The sequence below is a fragment of the Mus musculus genome, chromosome 19 (genome assembly GCF_000001635.26).
Source record: "Mus musculus strain C57BL/6J chromosome 19, GRCm38.p6 C57BL/6J".
Lineage (NCBI taxonomy): Eukaryota > Metazoa > Chordata > Mammalia > Rodentia > Muridae > Mus > Mus musculus.
The window spans coordinates 22,780,167-22,803,322 of record NC_000085.6 but is presented as its reverse complement, the minus strand read 5'-3'; the positions used below and the strand labels follow the sequence as shown (position 1 = coordinate 22,803,322).

At 40.4% G+C, this 23,156-nt stretch overlaps 1 protein-coding gene across 41 annotated transcripts in view; it reads right to left on the bottom strand.

Annotated features, from left to right (window-relative positions):
- Positions 1-23,156, bottom strand: part of Trpm3 (transient receptor potential cation channel, subfamily M, member 3) — an 857,614-nt gene that overhangs the window by 192,088 nt on the left and 642,370 nt on the right. For all 41 annotated transcript variants that reach the window (XR_003952780.1, XR_003952781.1, XM_006526956.4 and 38 more), the window contains one exon: positions 9,869-9,992. Coding sequence is in view for 37 of the 41 variants with exons in the window: in XM_006526956.4 (XP_006527019.1) it covers positions 9,869-9,992 (124 nt within the window). In the remaining 4 variants the exon portion in view is untranslated. The remainder of the gene's footprint in view (positions 1-9,868; positions 9,993-23,156) is intronic.

The following is a 23,156-nucleotide window of genomic DNA, read 5'->3' as shown; positions in this document are numbered from 1 at the left end:
AATTTAAAAAGTACAAAGGAATAGGAGGACTAACAGTCTCAGCTAACCTATATCCCTGGGAACACACAGAGACTAAGCCACCAACCAAAGAACATAATACGGGCTGGTCCAAGGTTCCTGGCATATATGTAGCAGAGGACTGGCTTGTCTGGCTTCCCTGGGAAAGGATGCGCCTAATCCTGTAGAGACTGAATGCCCCATGGAGGGGACATACCAAGGGGGTGGGGTGAGACAAGGAGAGCACACTCTTGGAGTCCAAGGGAAGGGGAGATGAGGTAAAGAACTCTGAGCAGGGGGCTGGGGGGAGGCTGGGGGCAGCATTTGGTATGTAAATAAATAAAATAATTAATTAATTAAAAAAAGAAGTACAGAGAAAATGGAAAGTTGAGGGTCTAAATTAGACTGATAGGAAAGTTTCAGAGGGAGGAGAAAATTGAATGCCAAGAACTCCAAAGAAGTGTCTGGAAAGAAGACAGACCGGTGCTCATGCCCTTACTTTCATTTTCTTTACTAGCACGTTGCTTTCCCTTTAAGTGTTTTGAGAACTTCATACATGAATACCACATCTACATCACTCTGGACCCTCCTTACTTTGTCTTGTTAGCACATTTTATATTTCCTTGCCATAGTACCTGAGGGATACTATGATGCTAATGAAGTGTCACAGCTTCAGCTGCTACAAGTAGACTAGCAACCCATCGGTTGAGCTTATTTGACTGTGGATCCATTATGTTTGGAGTTAAAAGCAATAGAACGTACCCTTTCCCATCCCCATCGTGTTCTTTTTCATGTTTACTAGTGGATGTTTCTATGATCACCGTGCTCTGGATATTTGTGAGCAGCCATTTCATATACTAAACCTTAATCACCAATATGATGTTGTCACCCAGTGTGGTGCTTGGGAACTTATTTAACGTGTCACCCTCATGAATGGGATTAGTATCCTCAAAAACATGGTCTGAAGAAGCTTGCTTGCTCTTTCCGTCTTCTGGAGGCTCATCAAAAAGCCACCATTTACGAAAAATTCCCTACCAGATGCCCAGTCTTTTGGTACCTTGTTCCAAAACTTACTGCCTCCCAGAACGTTGGGCAATAAACTTTGTTTATAAGCTACTTACTCCGTTGCAGTCCAAATTGACTAAGATTGGACAGTGGCCCAATCTTTTAAACTGATACAGTTAAAAAGGTCCAGGGACTTTTGACCGATAAAGTTTAAGAAAAAAATTGGTTCATTTTCGTTCCTGTCCACCCTAATTCGATAAACTGGATAAATGCCCCTAATTGCCATTCCTGTGTTTATTGATTTTAGAATCATTGTTACAAATGAGAACCTGCTATAAGGGAGTAAGTAGCAAAACCACGCTCCCATCTCACAGCAGCCAGGAGGTCCATCACAGAGTCTCTCAAATACTCAGAAAATTACAACGTTAAATCAATTTTTATCACAAACTATAATTAAAAGAGATTTCTATTCTGTTTTTAAGGTTCAAGTCATCAGGTCTTCAGTAAAGTCCCAACGTAGAACTGAAAGCCAAAATAAACCCAGACAGTGACTACATTGTTCTCAGACCTTTGGGAAAGGAGTAAGAAATAAGAGTGATGTAATTACTGCAACTCTTGAGGCTTTTACACAAAATCATGTGATGAGGTAGAACTGCAGATTGCTCTAGATTTTGAGATAGGAATACAATTTCAGATCCCCTCCTCTACCCCACAATAACTCTTAATCAAGTAGTATTGGGAAGCTATCTTGGACAAAGCAATAAATGAGTTTGGAGTTAGTAGTCTTTTATTTAATTTTTATCTTCCAACATAATTCTGAAATCACATTTTGCCTTGATGGGAAAGTCTAGTGTATGAATCCTTTGTTTGAGAGAAATGTAACGAACAATAGACTTATATAAAATAATGGCTCAATGGGTCATTATTAAAATCAACTTCACGTGCTCAATCTCCTACCCCTGAGGTCAGGTAGCTCATTTAAAATACCTGCTATTTAATCCAGTTTATCGGAAAGACTAGTAGAGAGAATTGTGGGAGGGACTCAATGTGAGCTATGATGTAGAACAGCTCCCACCATGAGCAGCTTAGGCACAGGTTCCAAGGCAACTGCAATCTATTCCCTGTACTTCCCTGTTGAAGTTGTACTAAAGAGTTAGGAAATGTCACAACTGGGTGCTCTCCATTGCATACGATTTGAACAAGTGGCAATGGCAGCAGAAAGAATAGTTTGTTTTGATCAAGTGAACTAGGATCTTGGGAAGCCTGAATTACTCGATGGGAGAGAAGGGTGGTGAAGAATCCTGCGTGAACTATGCAGCACTACGCATCATGCCCAGCTGCATCCAGAATACAAAGCTAGATTAGTTTGGAGACAGTGACGCCACCCAAGCAAGGGGGTGATAGAATCTGAACTGGGCTCCTAATTGTGAAGCCAGGAGCAGTGTGCAGAAAGCTTAAAGGAGGAGAAAAAGGGTCTCCTTCCCAAGATCGGGGAAAAACAATCCCTATAGTTCTAGTAAAGGAAAGTGAGAATGGGGGCTGCTGGAATCACAGCAAAGGAGCCAAACACCGGAGACAACATCAAAAGGATGCCAAGACAGCTTGGCAGTGATTCTGCGCGTGGTGGCAGTGTAGGGAGAGGAAAAGGGAGGAGCTAAGGCTCACAGGACTGAGGAAATGATGTGAGAACTGGAGGGCAGAGGTGTGGGAGGTGTGGGAGGCAGGGAGTTGTGGAGGTGCAGGAGTGGGAGGCATTGGAGGGAGTTGGAGAGACTGTTGTTTCTAGACATTTAAATTTAAAGTAACAATGGGAAACCAAGCAAGGCCTCCGAGGCAAGTTTCAATTATGCTCGTGGAGATGGGAGAAAAGAGAGGTTAAGGCCAGAAATACAGTTTTGTGACTAACATCCAAACAGGTCATTGTTGAATCCAGCAAGAAGTGTGTGTTGCTACCAAGAAAAGGGGGCACTCTGCTGAAATACTCAAAGGTGAAAGTGTCTTGTAGATGGAATAAAATGCAAATAGTTTATGTAGGTCAGAGAGCTCAGAGCACATGTAAATAGGCTAGGCTTACCGTATTAGCTCTATCTAAGTGATATTAAACACAAAGGCCATACACCCTGAGAAACACAACTAGCGGTAAGGTATAGAAAGACTGGAAATGAAGGAAAGGGCACAGAAGCTTTTGTTTCCAGGAAAGTATGATTGAGAGAAGCTGATGTAATTGTATTAATGCCAGATGAGCTGAAAAGTGAGGCAGAGACATTGTCAGGAACAAATAAGGTTGATGAATCATGGCAGACAGCGATTCACTAGGAAATAGGGCCAAGTATAAAATCTTATGACTGTAGGAACACAATCTCAAAACACATAAAGGAGAAATTTGATGGAATTTCAAGGAGAAATTGATGCAATCTCCCATGGTAGAAGATTTTTAAATTCTCTTAAAAATGACACAAAGGAAAAATACCAAAAACTGCACATGGTGCGGCTCCAAGAAGGGAAGGAGGAGAGGAAATAGAAGTTTGAGAATGAGAAGAAAATAATGCCATTGAAGGCTGTATGTGGGTGCCTTACTTCTAAGAAATAAGAAGAGAAGAAAATAATGCCATTGAAGAATTGGCAAAGTGAAAAGATGGAACCCACAGATAGAGTAACAAAAAGGGTTATTGAAAAAACAAAACAAAACAAAACAAAACAAAACAAAGCAAGCACCCTTCCTATGGCAATATCACAGAAGAAGCATGATAAGAAGGGATGTGTGGCATTGCTGGGAGAAACATTTGATAGAGAACTCCCCACTCTGATACCAGATCAAAAGGAAGAAATGTAGATCAGGATATTTTGCTATCCTGCTGGGATGGAGGGGAAACAAGTGGATAAGTGTATTGGCGTTGCTTTCTCTCAAGGGCAGGTCTCTGTTGAATCTGAGGCAGTGGAGTCCTCCATGCACTTGCTGTTCCTCCTTAGTACTATGTATGCATGTAGATTTGGCAATACGACTTTAAAATTCATGTGTGAGCAGAGGGCAGAACAGCCAGCAGTCCTGGAGAAGCCTGGTTTCTAGAGAGGATGTTATGTTCTTATAAGATGACAGGCTTTGGATAAGCAGAGGAGAAATGAATTTCAAGGACTATCTGAAGCTAGTAGAATATGCAGTCGTACCTCTGTGTCAAGCAGAGATGCGTCACCTACCGGAAACATCACTGGATCCATCTAGGCATATTTTCTATCAGGCTATCCTACTCTGAGGCCGACATTTCACCAAGTAAATGTGGGATGTTCTTCCTAGTGATGCTCTTCACTATGTAAGGTAATTGGCTACGGTCAAGAGAATGATGCTGCATTATCCGTAGAACCAGGCGCTTTAGCCGAACTGGTTAGATTTGTCTTAGAACATTATATCTCATGGAATCTTTAAAAGTAATCAATCAAAAGACAGCTGAAGAATAAGACAGAGAGGAATTTCACTTTGCAGTGCTAGTTTTGTTCTCTATGCCATGTGCTGCAGCTTCATGAGTGGGGACTACTTTACACCAAAACCCTTCTCACAGGCTCTTTTAGGCTATCTGTGGGTGCCTTTCTTCTAAGTGACTCGATGCTCCAATGTACTCTTCTGCCTTTGAAAAAAGAGAAATTACTCCCTTCCCTTCCCCTCGTTTATAAAGCATCTAGCATTTTGCACACTGTCCCTCAGAAATGGAAATCATTTAAATTACACAAGACTTGATGAATCCTAAACATTGCTGCCCATTTGTGGAGAGATAAGCACCCACTGCTTAGCTTGGAGCTTCGAGCACGCCACATTTCTTAACTTGCCTAGAAATGCACTCAACCTTTTCCTCGGGGCTCAGGATTAAATGACAATTATACAGCAGAATCCTGCAGGACAGTCTCATAAAACACCCAGATAAATTCATCCAGCCGCATTTAGTTTTGTAGCCTTCAGTGGCTCCTAGAATTTTTTGTTAAAATTGCCCTTTTAGGAAATTTCAATACTACTGAAAAGTTCTGTCATGGTAACATTCATCATTACCTTTGGCCTCAGCATCTCAACACTGTCAGTACTCATGAGAAAACCTCCCCATTGCTTGTAGAAATATGGCAGTACCATGGCCATGGGCTCTAACTGTTTGTTTGACCTCTTTATACAGATGGCAGGGTATGTGCTTGGACATATTGATGTTCAGGAACTGGTGGTGTCTCTAATTTCTCTGTTGTCAGCCCAAGTCTGGAAACTTCTGGAATCCCTGATGAGCAAGGGTATATGAGTGTCTTCTGAAGAGTGCCTTGCTTACTGAACCAGTTATTCCATATAAATATTTGGTTATTTTCGTCACCAGGTCAGTTGGCCTTTGAGGACAGTTTGTTTTCTGAGCAGCTGCTGGGAATCTTTCCAGAGTGGGCAATTCACTCTGCCAGTTTAGGTGAGACAAAATTGCTGAATAAAAATATTTCTCATAGTGACTGACCATCACCAGTTTTATGTCTCATTTCCTTGTTCCTCATCAAGTGAGCGTGAGCTTTCTCAAGGGTGAGTTAAAGCTACCATTTGTTCTTACTAAGAGGGTTACAAAGATCATCCAAGTTAATAGACAGGAAGACAGCTTTTTGTCTGGCATATATTAAAGGCTCTTTAGTGTTAGCTCATATTCTCTTTTCCCTGCCAGACAGTCTCTGATTACTCCACATCTTTAAGATACTTTGTACTGTTTGTGTGCCCCGGTACAGGGGAACGCCAGGGCCAAAGGGGGGGAGTGGGTGGGTAGGGGAGTGGGGGTGGGTGGGTAAGGGGGTCTTTTGGTATAGCATTGGAAATGTAAATGAGCTAAATACCTAATAAAAAATGGAAAAAAAAAAAAGATACTTTGTACTGATGTAAGAAACATTTAAAGCAGCAGCAAGCTTCCAGTCTGCTTCCCCACCCAGGCCAGATCAGTGGGCCCAATACCCTCCCAAACCCTACAGCCAATGTTCTTCTCAGGAGGTCCATAGTAACCAGGGACACATATGAGAATCTCACCCAAATATTCATGCCAGATGGGACACCCACAGAGCCCAGCTGCTACGAGACCTACCCACCCACCCGAGAACCATCTTCCTTCCAGTCTCCTGCCCCACCCAGGCCAGATCAGCAGGTGTGATACCCTCCCACACTCTACAGCCTGTTTGCTACCCAGGAGGGCCACAGTAAACAGGAACACAGCCTGTCTGCCTCCTAGGAGATGTGCAGTAACCAGGGACACAGAAGGCTCACCCTAACCAGAGACAGCACTGCCTGTCTCCCAGGAGACTAGCTCTAACCCATGTCACAGAGCTCTACCTGCCTCCAAGGAAACCAGCTCCAGTCAGAGAAACCCAGGCCAGCTAACTCCAGAGATAGCCAGATGGCAAGCAACAAGTGCAAGATCATAAACCACAGAACCCAATGCAATTTGGCACCACCAGAACCCAGTTCTCCCACCACAGCAGCTCTAGATACCCTAACATGCCTGAAAAGCAAGATAATGACCTAAAATCCCATCTAATGGAGATGATAGATATCTTTGAGGAGGATACAAATAACTGCATCAAAGAAATACAGGAAAACACAGGCAAACAGGTAAAAGCCCTTAAAGAGAAAACAAATAAATCCCTTAAAGAAATACAGGAAAATACAATCAATTGGGTGAAGGAATTGAACAAAATGGTACAAGAAGTAAAAAACATTTAAATAATGAAAACACAAATGGAGACAACCTTGGAGATGGACAGCTTAGGAAAGAAATCAGGAGCTACAAGCATCACACCAACAGAATACAAGAGATAGGAGAGATAAATACCATAGAAGATATTAAAACACGGGTCCAGGAAAATACAAAGTGTAAAAAGTGCCTAACCCAAAATTCCAGGAAATTCAAGACATAATGAAAAGATTAAACCTAAGAATAATAGGAATAGAAGAGGGTGAAGAATCCCAGCTCAAGGGGTCAGAAAACATCTTCAACAAAATCATAGAAGAAAACTTCTCTAACTTAAAGAAAGAGATGGCCATAAATGGACAAGAAACCTACAGAACACCTAATAGATTGGACCAGAAAAGAAAATCCTCTTTTCACATAATAATCAAAACACTAAATGCACAGAATATAAAAAGAATATTAATAGCTGTAAGGGAAAAAGGCCAAGTAACATATAAAGGTGGACCTATCAGAATTACATCAGACATCTCAGAATATTATACCCAGCAAAACTCTTAATCACCATAGATGGAGAAACCAAGATATTCCATGATAAAACCAAATTTTAAACAATATCTTTCTACTAATCCAGCCCTACAGAGGATACTAGAAGGAAATCTCCAACATAAGGAAGGTAACTATACACAAGAAAACACAAGAAATTAAACATTTCATACAAACACAAAAGAAGAGAATCACACACCCATAAGACCACCTCCAGCAACAAAAATAATAGGAACTGACAATCATCTGTCTTTAATATTTCTCAACATCAATGGATTAAATTCTCCAATAAAAAGACACAGGCTAACAGACTGGATACTTAAACAGGATCCAGCATTTTGCTGCATACAAGAAACACACTTCAGTGACAAAGACAGAAACTACCTCGGATTAAAAGGCTGAAAAAAAAAGTTTCCCAAGCAAATGGTCCCAAGAAACAAGCTGGAGTTATCATTGTGATATCTGATAAAATAGACTTTCAACCAAAAGTTATCAAACGAGGGAAGGACACATCATATTCATCAAAGGAAAAATCTACCAAGAGAAAGTCTCAATTCTGAACATCTGTGTCTCAAATGCAAGGTCACTCACATTCAAAAAAGAAACTTTACTAAAGCTCAAAACACACATTGAATCTCATACATTAATAGTGAGAGACTTCAATACCCCACTCTCACCAATGGACAGGCCATTGACAGAGAAACTAAACAGGGACACAGTGATATTAACAGAAGTTATGACCCAAATGGATTTAACAGATATCTACAGAACATTTTACCAGGGTGGGAGGATAGGAGTGGATGGGTGGGGAGCACCCTCATAGAGGCACGGGAGGAAGAAATTGGATGGGCGTTTCTGAAGGGGAGACCTGAAAAGGGGAAACATTTGAAATGTAAATAAGGAAAAATTCAATAAAAATATATATAAAAAATAAAAATGGGGTACAAAGCTAAACAGAGAATTCACAACAGAAAATCACAGATGGCTAAGAAGCACCTAAAGAAATGTTCAAAGTCCTTAGTCATCAGAGAAATGTAGATCAAAATGACCCTGAGATTCCACCTCATACCAGTCAGAGTGGCTAAGATCAAAAACTCAAGTGACAGCACATGCTGGTGAGGATGTAGAGAAAGAGGAACGGTCCTCCATTGCTCATAGGATTGCAAACTGATACAACCATTCTGGAATTCAATCTGGTTATTCCTCAGAAAATTGGAAATACTTCTACCTAAAGACCCAGCTATACCACTTTGAGCATATACCCAGAAGATGCTCCACCATACCATAGGGACACTTGCTCCATTTTGTTCATAGAAGCCTTATTTGTAATAGCCAGAAGCTGGAAACATCCCAGATGTCCCTCAACAGAAGAATGGATACAGAAAATGTGGTTCATTTACACAATGGAATACTACTCAGCTATTAAGAATGAGGACATCATGGATTTTGCAGGGAAAAGAATGGAACTGGAAAATATCATCCTAAGTGAGGTAACTCAGACCCAAAAGGACATGCATGGTATGTACCCAGAATTGTTCCTGTCTAAAAGAACTGCAGAGACAAAAATGGAGATGAGACTGAAGGAAAGGTGGTCAATGACCGGCCCAATTTGGGATCCATGTCATGGTGGGACACCAAGGCCTAACACTATTACTGATGCTATGATGTGCTTACAGACTGGTAAAAGAGTTTGGTATGACTGTCCTCTGAGAGACCCTACCAACAGCTGACTGAGACACATGCAGACACATGCAGATATGTAACCCAACCATTGGACTGAAGTAGGGGACCCCTATGGTTGAATTAGGGGATGGATTGACGAAGCTGAAGGGGAGGGTGACCCCGTAGAAGACTAGCAGTCTCAGCTAACCCTGACCCCAGGGAGATCCCAGAGACTGAGCCACCAACTAGGCAGCATACATACATCCAAGGTCCCTGACACATGTACAGTGGAGGTCTGCCTGGTCAGGCCTCAATGGGAGAAGATGTGCTTAATCCTCAAGAGATTTGTGGCCCCAGGGAAGGATAAGGTATGGTGGTGTCGGGGGTAGGGAGGATGGGAGATGGAGACCCCTCTCAGAGGCATGGGGAAAGATCAATGAGAAGAGGAACTGTGGGAGGGGGGGATGGGGAATGGGGGAGCAATGGCTGGAATGTAAATTAAAAGAAAGCAGCAGCAAGACAGTACCATGGGAACTTTGTGCAGATGTTCCAACACATTTGGGTTAGTTAACTTACTTTCCACGTGTACTACTTAACACATTAACCTGGATGTTATTTCACTAATGACACAGTGACAAGAAACATCTGGTGACTCTTGACTTACAAGCAATGTGGAACTCTTTGCCCAAGAGAGGATCAACTGGGCATTCCCATAATGAAACCAATTTTACCCTTTCCTCAGCCCATTTGATTGAGATCATCTGAAGTATTTTGATGAGCTGCAAGTGGGAAACTTGGCTACTACACACACTTTGTTAAAGCCAAGATAAAAAAAAAAAAGAAAGAAAAAAGAAAATCCACGAGTACTGGAGTCTCAGAAAGACCGAGAAAGCAATGCTAGGAGGAGAGAAAAGGGCACAGGGTTGAAACAAACATTTGGGAACATGAAAAATGCCCCATTTTCATGGGGGTTGACATACCAGTTCCTTCTTCTTCATGCATTCCATGAGGATGATGAACAGGTGCTGAGCTTGGGTTCGAGTGTACGTGAAGGTCTTCTGTATTGTCACCAACAGCTGGTCCCTCAAAGATTCATTGATAAGTCTGCAATGAAAACCAAGGTCAGTGAGGCCAAGAAAACTTCTGTTCAGTGTGTGTGTGTGTGTGTGTGTGTGTGTAGTTTATCTTAATTTATACATAATTGCTCATAGTTCATAGGGTATAGTGTGATGTTTCAATATGTGGGGGGCTATGCAATAATAAAATCAAGGTATTGACCACATCTAGAAGTTTATACATTTATCAATTCTTTGCAGCAATGGCACTCAACCCCCTCCCTTCTAGCTATTTCAAAATGCCCAGCACAGTATTCTTTTACCATAGTCACCCCGTGCTGCAGTTGGAATATTGTAGGCCATAAGAGCGCACTGAGAGTTTGTTACTAATCAGAGTTACTTCTTTCAATGTTTTTCACACAATGGTTGTTTTGAATGTGACAATTTACAAAACAGTACATTTAAAAATAAACCCATGTCTCAGAACCTCTCAGGGTGAAACAGGAAGTAGACTTAGTTATTGCTTTCCACTTTTACTTTTCGTGGCTAGTGCCTGCTACTTCCGATTTTGTTACTGAAGTACCTTTAATTTCTTATCTGGGTCTCAGTAGGGATTTGTAGTGTTATTTCGCCATAAGCTGTAATGTTATACCTAACTATGGGAAGAAAGGTTACATTTCAGTAATGCATTTTTCAGCATCAATATACTATATGGATTATGCTATGTATTCAAATGCTAAATACTGGCTCCCAAGTTCTGGTTGCCACCAATCAGCAGATTCTCACATGCACCAAGTGATTCTATGTAAACCTTACTCTCCAATTTAAAGTAAATTGGTAAATAAAAGGCTAGAGCCCATGACTGGGTAGTAGAGAGAGAAAGGCAGGACTTGAGGATTAAGTGCTGGGTTTTAAGAGAGACCAGGGAGAAGGGCAAAGGAGACAGGGAGAGGTGGAGGCCACCACAAGAAGAGATGGACCAGGAACACTCGTGGCAGGAGAAGTGGATCCTGAGGACAAGCTGATTGAGCAGAAATAACCTGGGTGAAACTCAAACAGCAAGTAACAAGGGACATGTGCCTGGGACGTAAGTTACAATAACTCACAACCTGCCCAGTCTAGTTGTATAGCTTGTACACAAAACACCCACGACGTTGTGTCTTTTATATGAGTTAGCTAGAATATATAATCCACTTTACATTTGGACATGGGAATGGGGAGATGGCTTAGGTGGTAAAATGTTTACTGTATAAACATGAAGACTGAAGCTTGATCCCCAGCACCCCTGTAAAAGCCAGGTGTGACACACACCCTGTAATCCTAGCACTGGGGAGGCAGGCATGGAAGAGTCTCTGGGCACCTAGTTATCTAGTCCCATTCCTAGGCCAGTAAGTTCTAGGTCCCAATGTGAGAAGGTGGGTGGATAGTGAGGAGTGAGACTCCATGCACACGTGCATGTATACACAGACACGCATGCGCACATGCATCTCCTGACAGAAACAGACACCACCTCCCACCAAGTGTAAAGAGTTAGTTACTACCCTTAGAGTTTCAGAGGAATCTTCTAGGGTGCTAAACTCTCTGGCTGAAGACTTGGGTTATCACTGTTTTGAGGGTTTTACTGTTTTGTTTTGTTTTTTTTTCTTTCTAGTAAGCCATAGTCTGACTCATAGAAAGCAACATTAGCAAAGCATAAGCCTGTCTACTTTATTAAATCATTGTTTTTATACTTTAGGAAGAATGAAGACAGGGAGTGTCGGCATATCCAATCAGTGCACAGTTAGGTCTCAGCTTCTAATTTTTAACTCCTTTCAGAAAGGTGTTATCTATCATGTACCAAATGTCAAGGAATGAAAACATATTTTGCTATTAAGTGACAACTGTTCAAAATCAGGACAAGACCTGTTCTCTAGGACAGTAATAAAAAATATTTTTTGCCTATCATTTGAACATTTTATAGTTTGTACATTGCTTTCATTACTGAAACATCATCAACTCCAAGGTAAAATAGAAAGAATATTATTTCATCTGATGCTGGCAGGAACCCAGTAGGCAAGAGCGTTATTCAATTTCACAGGTATGGATTTTAGCCAGATTGAGTCAAAAACTTAGATCTCAGTTGTGAGAATTTTGGTTTCTTTAAAAATACAGAAATAATATAAGACTAAGTTTTCACTTTAATCCCAGGATTAAATGGGGCTGCTTCGGATTGTTTTATATAGGGTTGGTCTGGTGCTGCTTATGAGACAGGCTAGGCTGACTCCATGACAGGCTTCAAATTGGCAGTTCAGGAGACTAGGCCTAAATCTTTGTTTCCATGAACCAGACACGTCCAGGGACGTCTAGGCAAGCCCGTTACTGAACAAACCCCCTGGCCTCAGGCAGCCAGTCAGAAACTGCCCTGCCACCTGGCTTGAGACAAGGGCAGTGGTCAGCAACTGTTTCCAGACTTCTCAGCAACAATTTATAGCCACACATACTCTAGCAATGGTTCTGGAATGTCCCTAGAATGTCCCTAGAGATGAGCCAATAGATTAAGATAGAGGTCACCTACCCCTCCCCTTATTTCCCCTAATGTAATTTAAATCAGGCCTTTAAGCTTACTGCGGTGCCTCTACCTTGGTAGATGGTAGACCCAAACATGCTGGACTTCTGCAGAATAAAATGCTCTTTGCTTTTGCATACTATTTGAGTCTGGATATCATTCTTTGGAGAATCATGGACACTTACACTATATATCCCAAGATCTGGTTGCCTCCAATGAAGAGATCCTCACATACACCAAATGATGTTATGAAAATCTTGTCCCCCAAGTAATCCATAATTGGTTAATAGAGATACCTACAGCCTGGGCTGAGCAGAAGAGACGGGAAGGGAGAAAAGTTCTCCAGGGCTTTGGGGGTCTCAGGCAGGGAGTATGAGGAGAGGAGAGAAGAAGGGATTGCCATGGAGTAGAGTGAATTAAGAGCACATTATGGTTGGCCTGATGGAATTGGAGCATTCCAAACAAAACATGGTAAGTAATATCTTGGAAAATTTGACAGAGAAACAGGCAAAGTAGTAAAGAGGATTGATATCTTCCCAGATCTTGCGTTTAAATCTATTATAAATCTAAAGGTCTCAGTGTCTTTTACTTGGGAACCAAATGATCTGAGGTGTGGCAGAAAACCCTAATAGATATTTAAAAGCAATAATGGAGCATAGAAGCTTCCCAAATAATCTTAACCACAGCACTATCTCCAGCAGCTGGCTATGATTTGTTTCATGCTCTAACAGAGGCAAACAAACCAACAACATGGTGGGAATGGGAAAACGAAAGGGTTCATGCTGCTCTCTCATTTCTGAAAAAGTTGCAGAGTTGGCTGTGGAACTGGAAAAAAAATGTGGGTGGAAATGGAAGTGTTTGGGGAGTGAGAAACACTGGAAAAGGAAGAAATAAAAGATCCAGACTTCGATGACGGAGCAAGAGAGTGGGAGTTTCCCTCAGAAGGAAAGCAAGAAAGAAACTTCTAAAGAGCAGAGCCCAGCCCTGTTCAGTGCCTTGGACTCTCAGTTTCCAGTTCCTGAAGCCCCTGTGTGGGGGTGAGAAGCTGGGTGGGCAGCTGGGAGGAGAAGGTAGCAGAGTCAGATAAAAGATGAAACAGCCCATTTAAAAGAAAGCATTAATCTCGAACCAACTGTGCTGCCAGAGACAGAGGAGGGGCAGACTGGGGGCATGAAATCACCATCAACTTTCCCAGTAAATGTACAGCACATGCCTGCTAATGGTGCAGAACAAGGCTATGATAAGATAGGGTGGCATCCTATAGAAATGATAGAGCTAAGGGATTTTTAAAAATCATTTAATCTATAACTTCATATGGGATGCCTTCCCCTTTTGTAAAACAAATTCTAAATAACTGGGCTATTGAAGACAGAATTATTCCCCAAGACTAGAAGGAATTGGTGACAGCTATATCAGAGGCCAGTCCACAATCGGTCCATTAATGTGGTAGAAGGAAGGAGCCATGATTATTGAACAGTGGAATAGAGTGAGGGAATGAATATAGTTAATGATCAGTTGTTGGGTGAAGGGCAACAACTATACAAGAGCAGATTCAATCTGATGAAGCTACTATAGAACAGTGGTTAGCAGTTTTAAGAGCTTGAGACAAAGTTGAGGAGCCTGGGAAAAGGTCCAGCTAGTTAGCCTGCACTGATTGTTTTTGTTTGTTTATTTTTTGTTTACAAAGATTAGCCTTAGCTGTGAACAAGCCACATCAGACCCTGATGCACGACAGATATGGATAGAAACCTTGATGTATTTAAATGTTGATACTGAATATAAAAAAGTTATTAGACCACTAAAGGCATGGGCAGTGCCCATGAATGGCTAAGGGATAAAACTTACATTGGTTCTAACATGTACCATACTGATATCACAGGTCAAGCTATAGCTAAAGATCTCCAATATCAAAATGTCTGGTGCTTCAATAGCAGGAAATATGGTTATTTGCAAAGAAACTGGGACCAAGCCAAAAACTTCAGATCTCAAAATGCCTGGCGTGTTACCTTTGAGAAATATAGTACTTTCCACTGGAAAAGTGAACGTGCCTCTTCTAGGAGTGATGGTTTTCTAAATTTCAAACAGAAAGAATGCCAAAGGCTTCCCTGGGGTGTGCAGACAAAGTGGCAAAGTCTACTGCTGGACTAATGAATGTAAGTCCAAGAGAGATAACCAAGGCAAGGGAGCTGGACTTGAGGCACCACAGCAAAAAAATACAAGCCCTTTGTCTCTTGTCAGCCAGGAAATAATAAGCAGGCAGAAGTACCTCAACTAAGTATTACAGATCTCATGTACACTACTGTAGGCAGTTCTGCTCTAGACTTGGCCACAGACAAGCATCTTACTCTACCCTCCCCACCCCCCAACCCAAGGTTTCAAAATATTTACTGGAATTGAGTTTCCTTTGCCCTTTGGGATATTATGAATGATCTTTGGCAGGAGTTTATTGACTTCCTAAAGATTCATTGTGCATCCCTGAATTATAGATGAAGATTTCAAAGGAGAAATTAAAATTATGGCCTCTTTAAAAGGAGAGATGAAAATTAACACAGGGGATATGATGGCTCAGCTGCTACTATTAAGGGCAAAGCCTCATCAGTAGAAAAAAAACAGGAGTAGTTTAAAATACTGGAGAATGTGTGCTCTGGAAACCAGTGGTTAGTGATCAGAGGCAAAAATTAAAATTGCAAGTAAATGGTATTGAAATAGAAGACTTGGTGGATACAGGAGCTGATATAATATCATTTTGCAATCAGAATGGACACTTCGAAAGGTTTAAACAGTTTCTAGGAATTGGAATGTTATCTCAGATACAACAAAGTATGAGATGGATTAAGTGTGTGTGACTTTCCAGTCAAATAAGAAAATTAAGGCCTTATGTATATAGCTGACATACCCATAAATTTATGGGTAATGGATCTTTTACAACAGTGAAGTACTCAGATTAATATTCCTTCAATCCCAGAGAGATAACCCATACTGAAATTAGGGGTGAAATTGTAGATCCTTTTGGGGAAGGTATTGATAAATATCATCAAACAACCACAGGGTGTGTCAATTGTCCAAGTACAACACATCACAGGGATTAAATTTCCAAATTTATAAGAGGGGCCACTGATGAAATACCAATGGCCTTACTCTTTAAATGGTTGACTGATAAGCCTGTGTGTGCAGATCAGTGGCTTTAACAAAGGAAAAATTACAAGCAGTTGAGCATCTGGTATAATAGTAGCTAGAGGCTCAAAGTATAGAAGAGTCTACTAGTCCATGGAATTTCCTTATATTTGTTATAAAAAAGAAGTTGGGAAAACGGAGAAGGTTAACATTCAACCAATGGAGTTACAATAATGGAGTTAAAGTTCTTTTAACTTTTTTTTTTTAATTACCTAAGGCATGACCTATGATAGCTGCTTTTTAAAATATATTTTAATTTTTTATTACCATCCCCTTTGCATGAGCAGGACAGGGAAAGGTTTGTTTTCACAGTACCTATTTATAATAATGGTTGATCTATAAAAAGTTATCAGTGGAAAGTTCTTCCACAGTGAATGTTAAATAGTCCAGCCTTATATCAATATTTTGTGCGTATCTGCTAGAAGTAATCTGTAGGCAATTTTCGCAATCCATTATCATTACATGGATGGTATTTTGTTGGCTGATCCCAATGCCGCTACATTAGAAAAAAATGTTTAAGGAAACACAAAGAATTTTGCCATGCTGGGGATACATATTACTCCCGGAAAAGTACAGCGAGGAGATTCTATTAACTATTCAGGTTATAAAATAGACCAAAAAACTTCAACCATAAAGGTACAGATCAGCGGAGATCAGTTACAAACTCTTAATGATTTTCAAAGATTAATGGGAGATATTAATTGGCTGTGACCTACCATTGGGTTACTCAGGCGTTAAGTAATTTGTTTCAAATGTTACAAGGAGATTTAGACTTAAAGTATCTAAGATGGTTAACAGCTAATGCAAAGAGAGTTAACTCTGGTGGAACTGAGACTGCAAGATGCATATGTATGTCGAATAGTTCCCAAAATTGATTGTACTTTGGTTATGTAGCCTTCAACTTATTCTCCTAGTGGGCCCACTATGCAAAGGGAAGATAGCATTATGGAATACATTTTTTAACATACAAATAAATAAAAAATTAAAGATTTACTTAGAAATAGTTTCTGATTTAATTATAAAAGGTAGAATACAACTATGTGAATTGTTAGGAACAGACAAACTGAAATCATAGCACCTTATACTAATATTGAGATTGTGTCATTATGGGTAATCAGTGAATATTGGCAAAGAGCTTGTAGCAACTATTTGGGAGAAATTAACAGCAAATATCTTAAAGCAATTGTTTTAAATTTATATAAAAAAATTGGATTCTCCTACATATTGTAAAGGAAATGCCAATTCCTGAAGCATCTAAATTCTATATTGATACAAAAACGTTTGGAATGGCAGGCTATAAGTCAGATAAAATAAGCAAAGTAATTCAAAGCCTATTTACTTTATTTCAAAAATCAGAATTGTATATAATTCTTCAGGTATTATTAAGTTTCCTGAATATTTTAATACAATTACTGGCTTTCAATATGCAGAAAAAGTTGCTTTGCATATTGAAACTGCTTAATTTATTTCTGATAATTTAGAATTAACATTTTTTAAAGATTTATTTATTTTATGTATATGAGTACACTGTATCTGCACAGATGGTTGTGAGCCTTCACGTGGCTGTTGGGAATTGAATTTTTGGATCTCTGCTTGTTCCAGTCGGCCCCACTCCCTCAGTCCCTGCTCTCTCTGGCCCAAAGATGTATTTATTATTATAATTAAGCATACTGTAGCTATCTTCAGATGCACCAGAAGAGGGCGTCAGATCTCACTAAGGGTGGTTGTGAGCCACTATGTGGTTGCTAGGATTTGAACTCAGGACCTTCTGTAGAGCAGTCAGTGCTCTTACCTGCTGAGTCATCTTGCCAGCCCAGAATTGACATTGTTATTTATGCAACTACAACAGGCAATCAGAAATAGAATCTATCCATTATATATCACATTCAGTCTCAGACAGGCTTTCCAGGTCCATTAGCATAAAGAAATGAAGAAATTGGCCAATTATTAATAGGAATGTGTTAGAAACTTCAACATTTCATGAAGAACACCATGTTAACAATAAAGGTTTAAAGGAAAAAAGTCTATCATTTGGAAATAAGCCAAGGAAATTATAAGAAAATGTCCTACTTGTTCTCTGTATAACCAAACTCTATTATCCACTGGAAATAACCCCAGGGGTATCAAAATAAATGAAATTTGGCAGATAGATGTGTTTCATTTTGTAGAATTTGGAAAACTAAGGTTTGTGTGCCATATCATTTCAATGGAGAACTTCTTTTTGTTCTGAAAAGGTCAATTCTGTAATTACACATCTACTGGAAATAATGGCTATTGTTGGGATACCTGTGCAAATTAAGACTGAGTATGTGCCTGCCTATGTGTCCAGTATGATGAAGCAATTCTTTGCATATTATAGCATTAAAACACCTTACAGATATACCACACAATCTTACAGGACAAGCCATAACAGAAAGATATAATTGCACTTTAAAATAGATGCTTATAAAACAAAAAGGAAGAATAAAGACCCCTAGGGATCGCCTAAACAGTGCTCTGTTAACTTTAAATTTTCTGAATGTTAATCAGAAAGGAACAGCAGCCTAGAGATACTGAGTTATAAAAAAACAAACAAACAAACAAACAAAAAAACAACCCCCCCAACCCCCCCCCAAAAAAACCAAAAAAACCAGTAGAATTAATTCAACCCATATACTATAAAGATGGGTTAACATCAGAATGGAAGCTCACAAAATTTTTGCGATGGGGACATGGATTTGTTTATATTTGTTCAGAAAATGAAATGCTGTGAATATCATCACAAACTTATAAAGATTAGAATTGACCAGGAGCATTCTTCTGAAAACCTTGGTCACTGATTCGAAAAACAAACAACAAACAAACAACAAACAACAAAACCCAAAAAAACTGCTTATTTCATTGAAAATGTTTCTCTTTCTAATTTCCTGCTACACTCAGTACAATTAATGGTTTAAAAAATCGGGGAAAATGTTGTGAGAATTTTGGTTTCTTAAAAAAAAAACACAGAAATATTATAAGAATAAGTTTTCATTTTAATTCCTGGTGTGGGACAGGGGGCTGCTTCAGATTGTCCTCAGCAGCTGACTCGGATTTGACTAATGCTTTAGCAGAGGTGTGGTTTTGCCAGCTGCTGATAGTTTCTGCTATTATGCGATGTTTGGAATTCTGGGAACTTTTCAGAGGGTATATAAAGGTTAGGTCCCTGAGAGTTGGGTTGGTCATTGTTGGTCCTTTAGGGAGGTTGGTTGCTATTTAGTAGTAGTTGTGGTCAAAGAAGAAACAAAAGGAGACATTAGTTTCAGGGATCGCTTTCTCTTCCACCTACTTACTGTTAAGGGATTGAAAGAGCAGTTAAAGGCAGAGAAGGGTGGAAGAAAAAAGAGCCTATGAAGTAGCTAGCAAAAGAGCATCGACATAGATCCACCAGACAAATCAGTGATGCCAGGAGCAGAACACTGTCCAGTGCTCTTCCATGCCACCACGCTGCCTCTCATTCACTCTTCCCTCAGGAAGATAAGTGTCCAAGGATATACACATTTAGAGAAGGTTCAGCTAAGGAAGTCAAAAGATGTCCCAACTGTTCTCTCAATATTAACTGATTTTGTATGATGCCATGGCCTTAGTTTCAAATCAGCTTGAAATTATCCACCCACTGATCCATGCATGCATGTATCTGTTTACCCACTTACTCATCCTTCTACCCATCCACTCATCCATCGTCCATTCATTTAGAAAATTCATGTGGATGCATGCTTGGTGGTTGGCACTGTGGTTTATGCAAGGAGTACAAGGATAGACGTTAATAATTCACTTCCAGCCTTCAGTGGAGTAGAAATACATGAATAATTGTCAGTGGTAGAAAAGCAAAGGAGATGGTGACTGGTGACCTGGGGGCAACTTCTGAGGACATGGTGCTCTGCCTGACACTTGCAGGGGAATGAGCGCTAGAGATGGCTGAAGGTGGTAGGGGTGGGAAGGGATGGACAAAATGGCATGGATAGACCTGCTTTGGAGAAGGAGAAAACATTGTGTGGCTGAAGCATATGAGCACTGTAGTTCAAATATAAAATGATCCCTAAAGGTCTCTCCTATTAAGGTATGGCCTCAGTTTGGTTCTACTGGGAGGTAGTGGAATCCCAAAGAAGGAGTTTAAATGACAGTGTCCCTTATAGGCACAGATGTTTGAACACTTGGTCCCCAGTTAGCAGTGCCTGTTTGGGTAGGTTTAAGAGTTGTGAGCTTGCTAGAGGAAGTATGTCATTGGGGCTTGATTTTGATGTATCAAAGCCACATGCCAGATGTGTTCTCTGTTTCTTGCTTGTGATTTATGATGTGAGCTTTTGGTTTCTGCTCCAGCTGTCATGACTACTGTCTACTGCCTCTTCCCTCCGTGATAGACTCAGCCCTCTGCAATTATGAGCCTCAAATAACCCCAGTCCTGGTGCTTTATCACTACAACAGAAAAGTAACCAACATAGATGTGCTTAGCAGAAGGTTTTGAGATGTTGGAAGTGTACCCTCAAAGGGATCCAGACTGCTTTTCATGTCCTAGCCTGGAAGTGGATGGCTTTGTTCTCCTCCATGTTCCTGCTAAGATCTGTCACCACACCCATGGACCAATTATTTATGCATTGAAATATGTAAGACTGTGACCCTCCCCAAACCCTTTCTGCTTCTATAAGGTGAATATTTCGGTTGTTACAGTAGCTAAAAGCTAAGGTGGGGAGCAAATTAAACGTTAAGAAAAGATGGAGCTGCAGAGGGGGTTAGCCAGGACAAAATCATGGGGACCTTTGGAGGCTATGCTAGGGTTTATTTGTTTTTTGATACATGATCTTACTGGGCCTAGGCTAGCTTCAAGTTTACAATCCTTCTGCTTCTACCTTCAAAGTGCTAGAATCACAGCCAAGTGCCACATGTCTTGTGAGATCAGTGACTTTGTCCTCGTGGCAGTGAGACATGTTTTAGCAGGAGAGAGACCATTTATATGTGTGGTGCTAATTAATTCTCCTAAGACCCAAGGCATGGACAGTCATGGCTGGTCATATGTCTACTTGACAGGCAACCCAAGTGGGTAAGTCTAGAGAGTTCTGCAAAACCAAGAGTGTATAATATAGCACATGATTAAGTACAGAAGGGATTCTTTTGATTAGCCACTTGATAGGTTCAATCACTCATCTGCAGGTGTTTAATTTTGATAACAACTCGAAATTTGTTCTCTACTGTCAGCCATCTGCAATGAAACCTAAATTCCCTGAGGTCATTAACTGTTTGAGAGAACTGTCTGTCACTTCCATCCAATCTGCCAGTTTGTAAAAATTAAAGAATAATGTATAATTGACTTTAGTCATGGCTTTTACTAGTTAGGCGAGCTAAAAGACTCAAAGACTTCTACAGTTCGGAGTCCTATTTCATATCTGACAGAGGTGGTGGCTTTACCTAAATCAGTTAGGAAGAAGACTCATACAATGGGAGTAATAGATTGGAGCTACAACATGAAGTTGTTGATCACTAATGGGACGAAAAAGATGGAGGAGATGGCTGTCACACATGGAATGGATATGACTTGGGGAGCAAAGGTGACTTGCTCCACCTGAAGCATCATGTTAACACTCACTAAACTGCAACTCTGCTTCAACTCTTTTTTTTAAAAAATCATCTTTCTATTTATACCAAAAGGAACATATTATTTTCCATGTGTTTCTGATGTTAAAAGCTCCCTGTTGTTGCCAATCTCTCCTCTTAACAGAGAAATAGCAGATAAGAAGCTGATATGCCTTGACTGAGGAGATTTAAAGACACTGCTTTAAGAACCATCCCCTGTAACAGTTCCTGAATTCATAGCACCTCCTGGCTTACACACTCTGTGGAAATAATGAAAGAACAGTCTGCAAGGTAGGTGGGCAGGCAGTCTGTTTTGCAAAGGCAGAAACTGGTTTAAGGTGCTGGAGTGATCTGTGGTAGTCACACAGCCAGTGGCTTCAGTGTATGAGCTGAGTGTGTTCATTTCACTCTTGTCCCATGGTGTCCTTTTTCCTGTGTATCACTCTGTCTCCCATGCACATCACAGGGAGAAATGTAGGCTTAATTAGTAATTACTAAATGCTTTTACTTTATATATGTGTGTTATGCACATGTATGCACATTTACACAGAAACACATGTGTGAAAGAGACAGAGACAGACAGAGGGAGGAGAGGCAGAGAGAGAGAATAGAGGAGAGGAGAAGAGGGAGAAGGAGAAAGGAAGGGAGTGAGAGAGGAGAGGAAGAAAAGAAAGAGGAGAGGGAGAGAGAGAGACAGAGACAGAGACACACAGAGACACACAGAGACAGTCAGACAGAGAGAGACAGACAGACAGAGAGAGACAGACAGACAGAGAAAGACTATGACTGTTGAGTGTTTGGCCTGGCTTAGGGAAGATGACCCTAAGTGGGGGTTGTAAGTGAAGACACTGATCAAGCGAACATTCCCCAGCTTGCAGCCTTTGCTGCCTTTAGACTCTCCCCTGTGTATTTCTCTACAGAGCTTTTGCCTCCTGTTTGCTGCAGAAGTTCACTTTGTTTCCCTGTCTTATTTTGTGGAAATAAATCTTAGTGATTTTGAGACACCTGCTTTCCTGAAATTCTTATTATTTCTTTCCAGTTCTTCCTATTTTTTCCTACGATGAGAAAGCTTTTTTACCTTGATATTTGAACATCAATGGATTTAGAGACAACCCCTTTGTTAGATTTCTTTTCTTTTTTTTTTTTTTTTTGTGGCACTAGAGTAGTGATTGATAACTTCTTGACATCAAAACATGGTTGTAATGTTGCGTGAAACTGTAGCTTTAGAACCGGGTCTACAACGGAGTGATCTTATTTAAGGAAACCACTAATTTGTGTCTCCATATGCATCAGTGTTATTTTGGGTACACCTCAAATTAGAGGGTTTTGTGACTGAGGAAAATCTCTGCACCATGGTATTTGTGGTTCCATTTCAATGCTGCATGTATGGTCTATAGCTGTTTAGATGAGTCACCAAGTAATTTAAAACAGGTCAGTGTTTAGCCAGTGCTCAGGATAGCTAGCAACATGCCCCGCACTTTACAATTAGTGTTCTATTCAAGTGCTGTGAATGCAGCCCACATGTAGAAATACTTCTCCCAGAATAAATGTAATTATCTGCAATATCAGATTTTTGTTCCTAGATTGGAAAATTTAAAAAAAAATGCATCTAGAATTCAGTGAGACTCCAAGAGCTAATCTGAGGTTAATTAACAGCTTTCGAGGAGAGCAGTCCTCCTGAGACCCCTGCGGATGCTGTTAGATGCTGCAGATAGTGTGAGAGATTTTACTTATATAAATAAAACTGTGAATGCCCACACTTGGTGCTTAAATGACACCGTTTCCAGTGGAATCTGTACTTTACTAAAGAAAACAGAAATTTTTATCATTTATTTGAAGCCAAAGAAAACGCCTAAATGTTAAATAAAGGGCACCGAAAGTTGTCCTTAAATGAGATTATAGAGAATG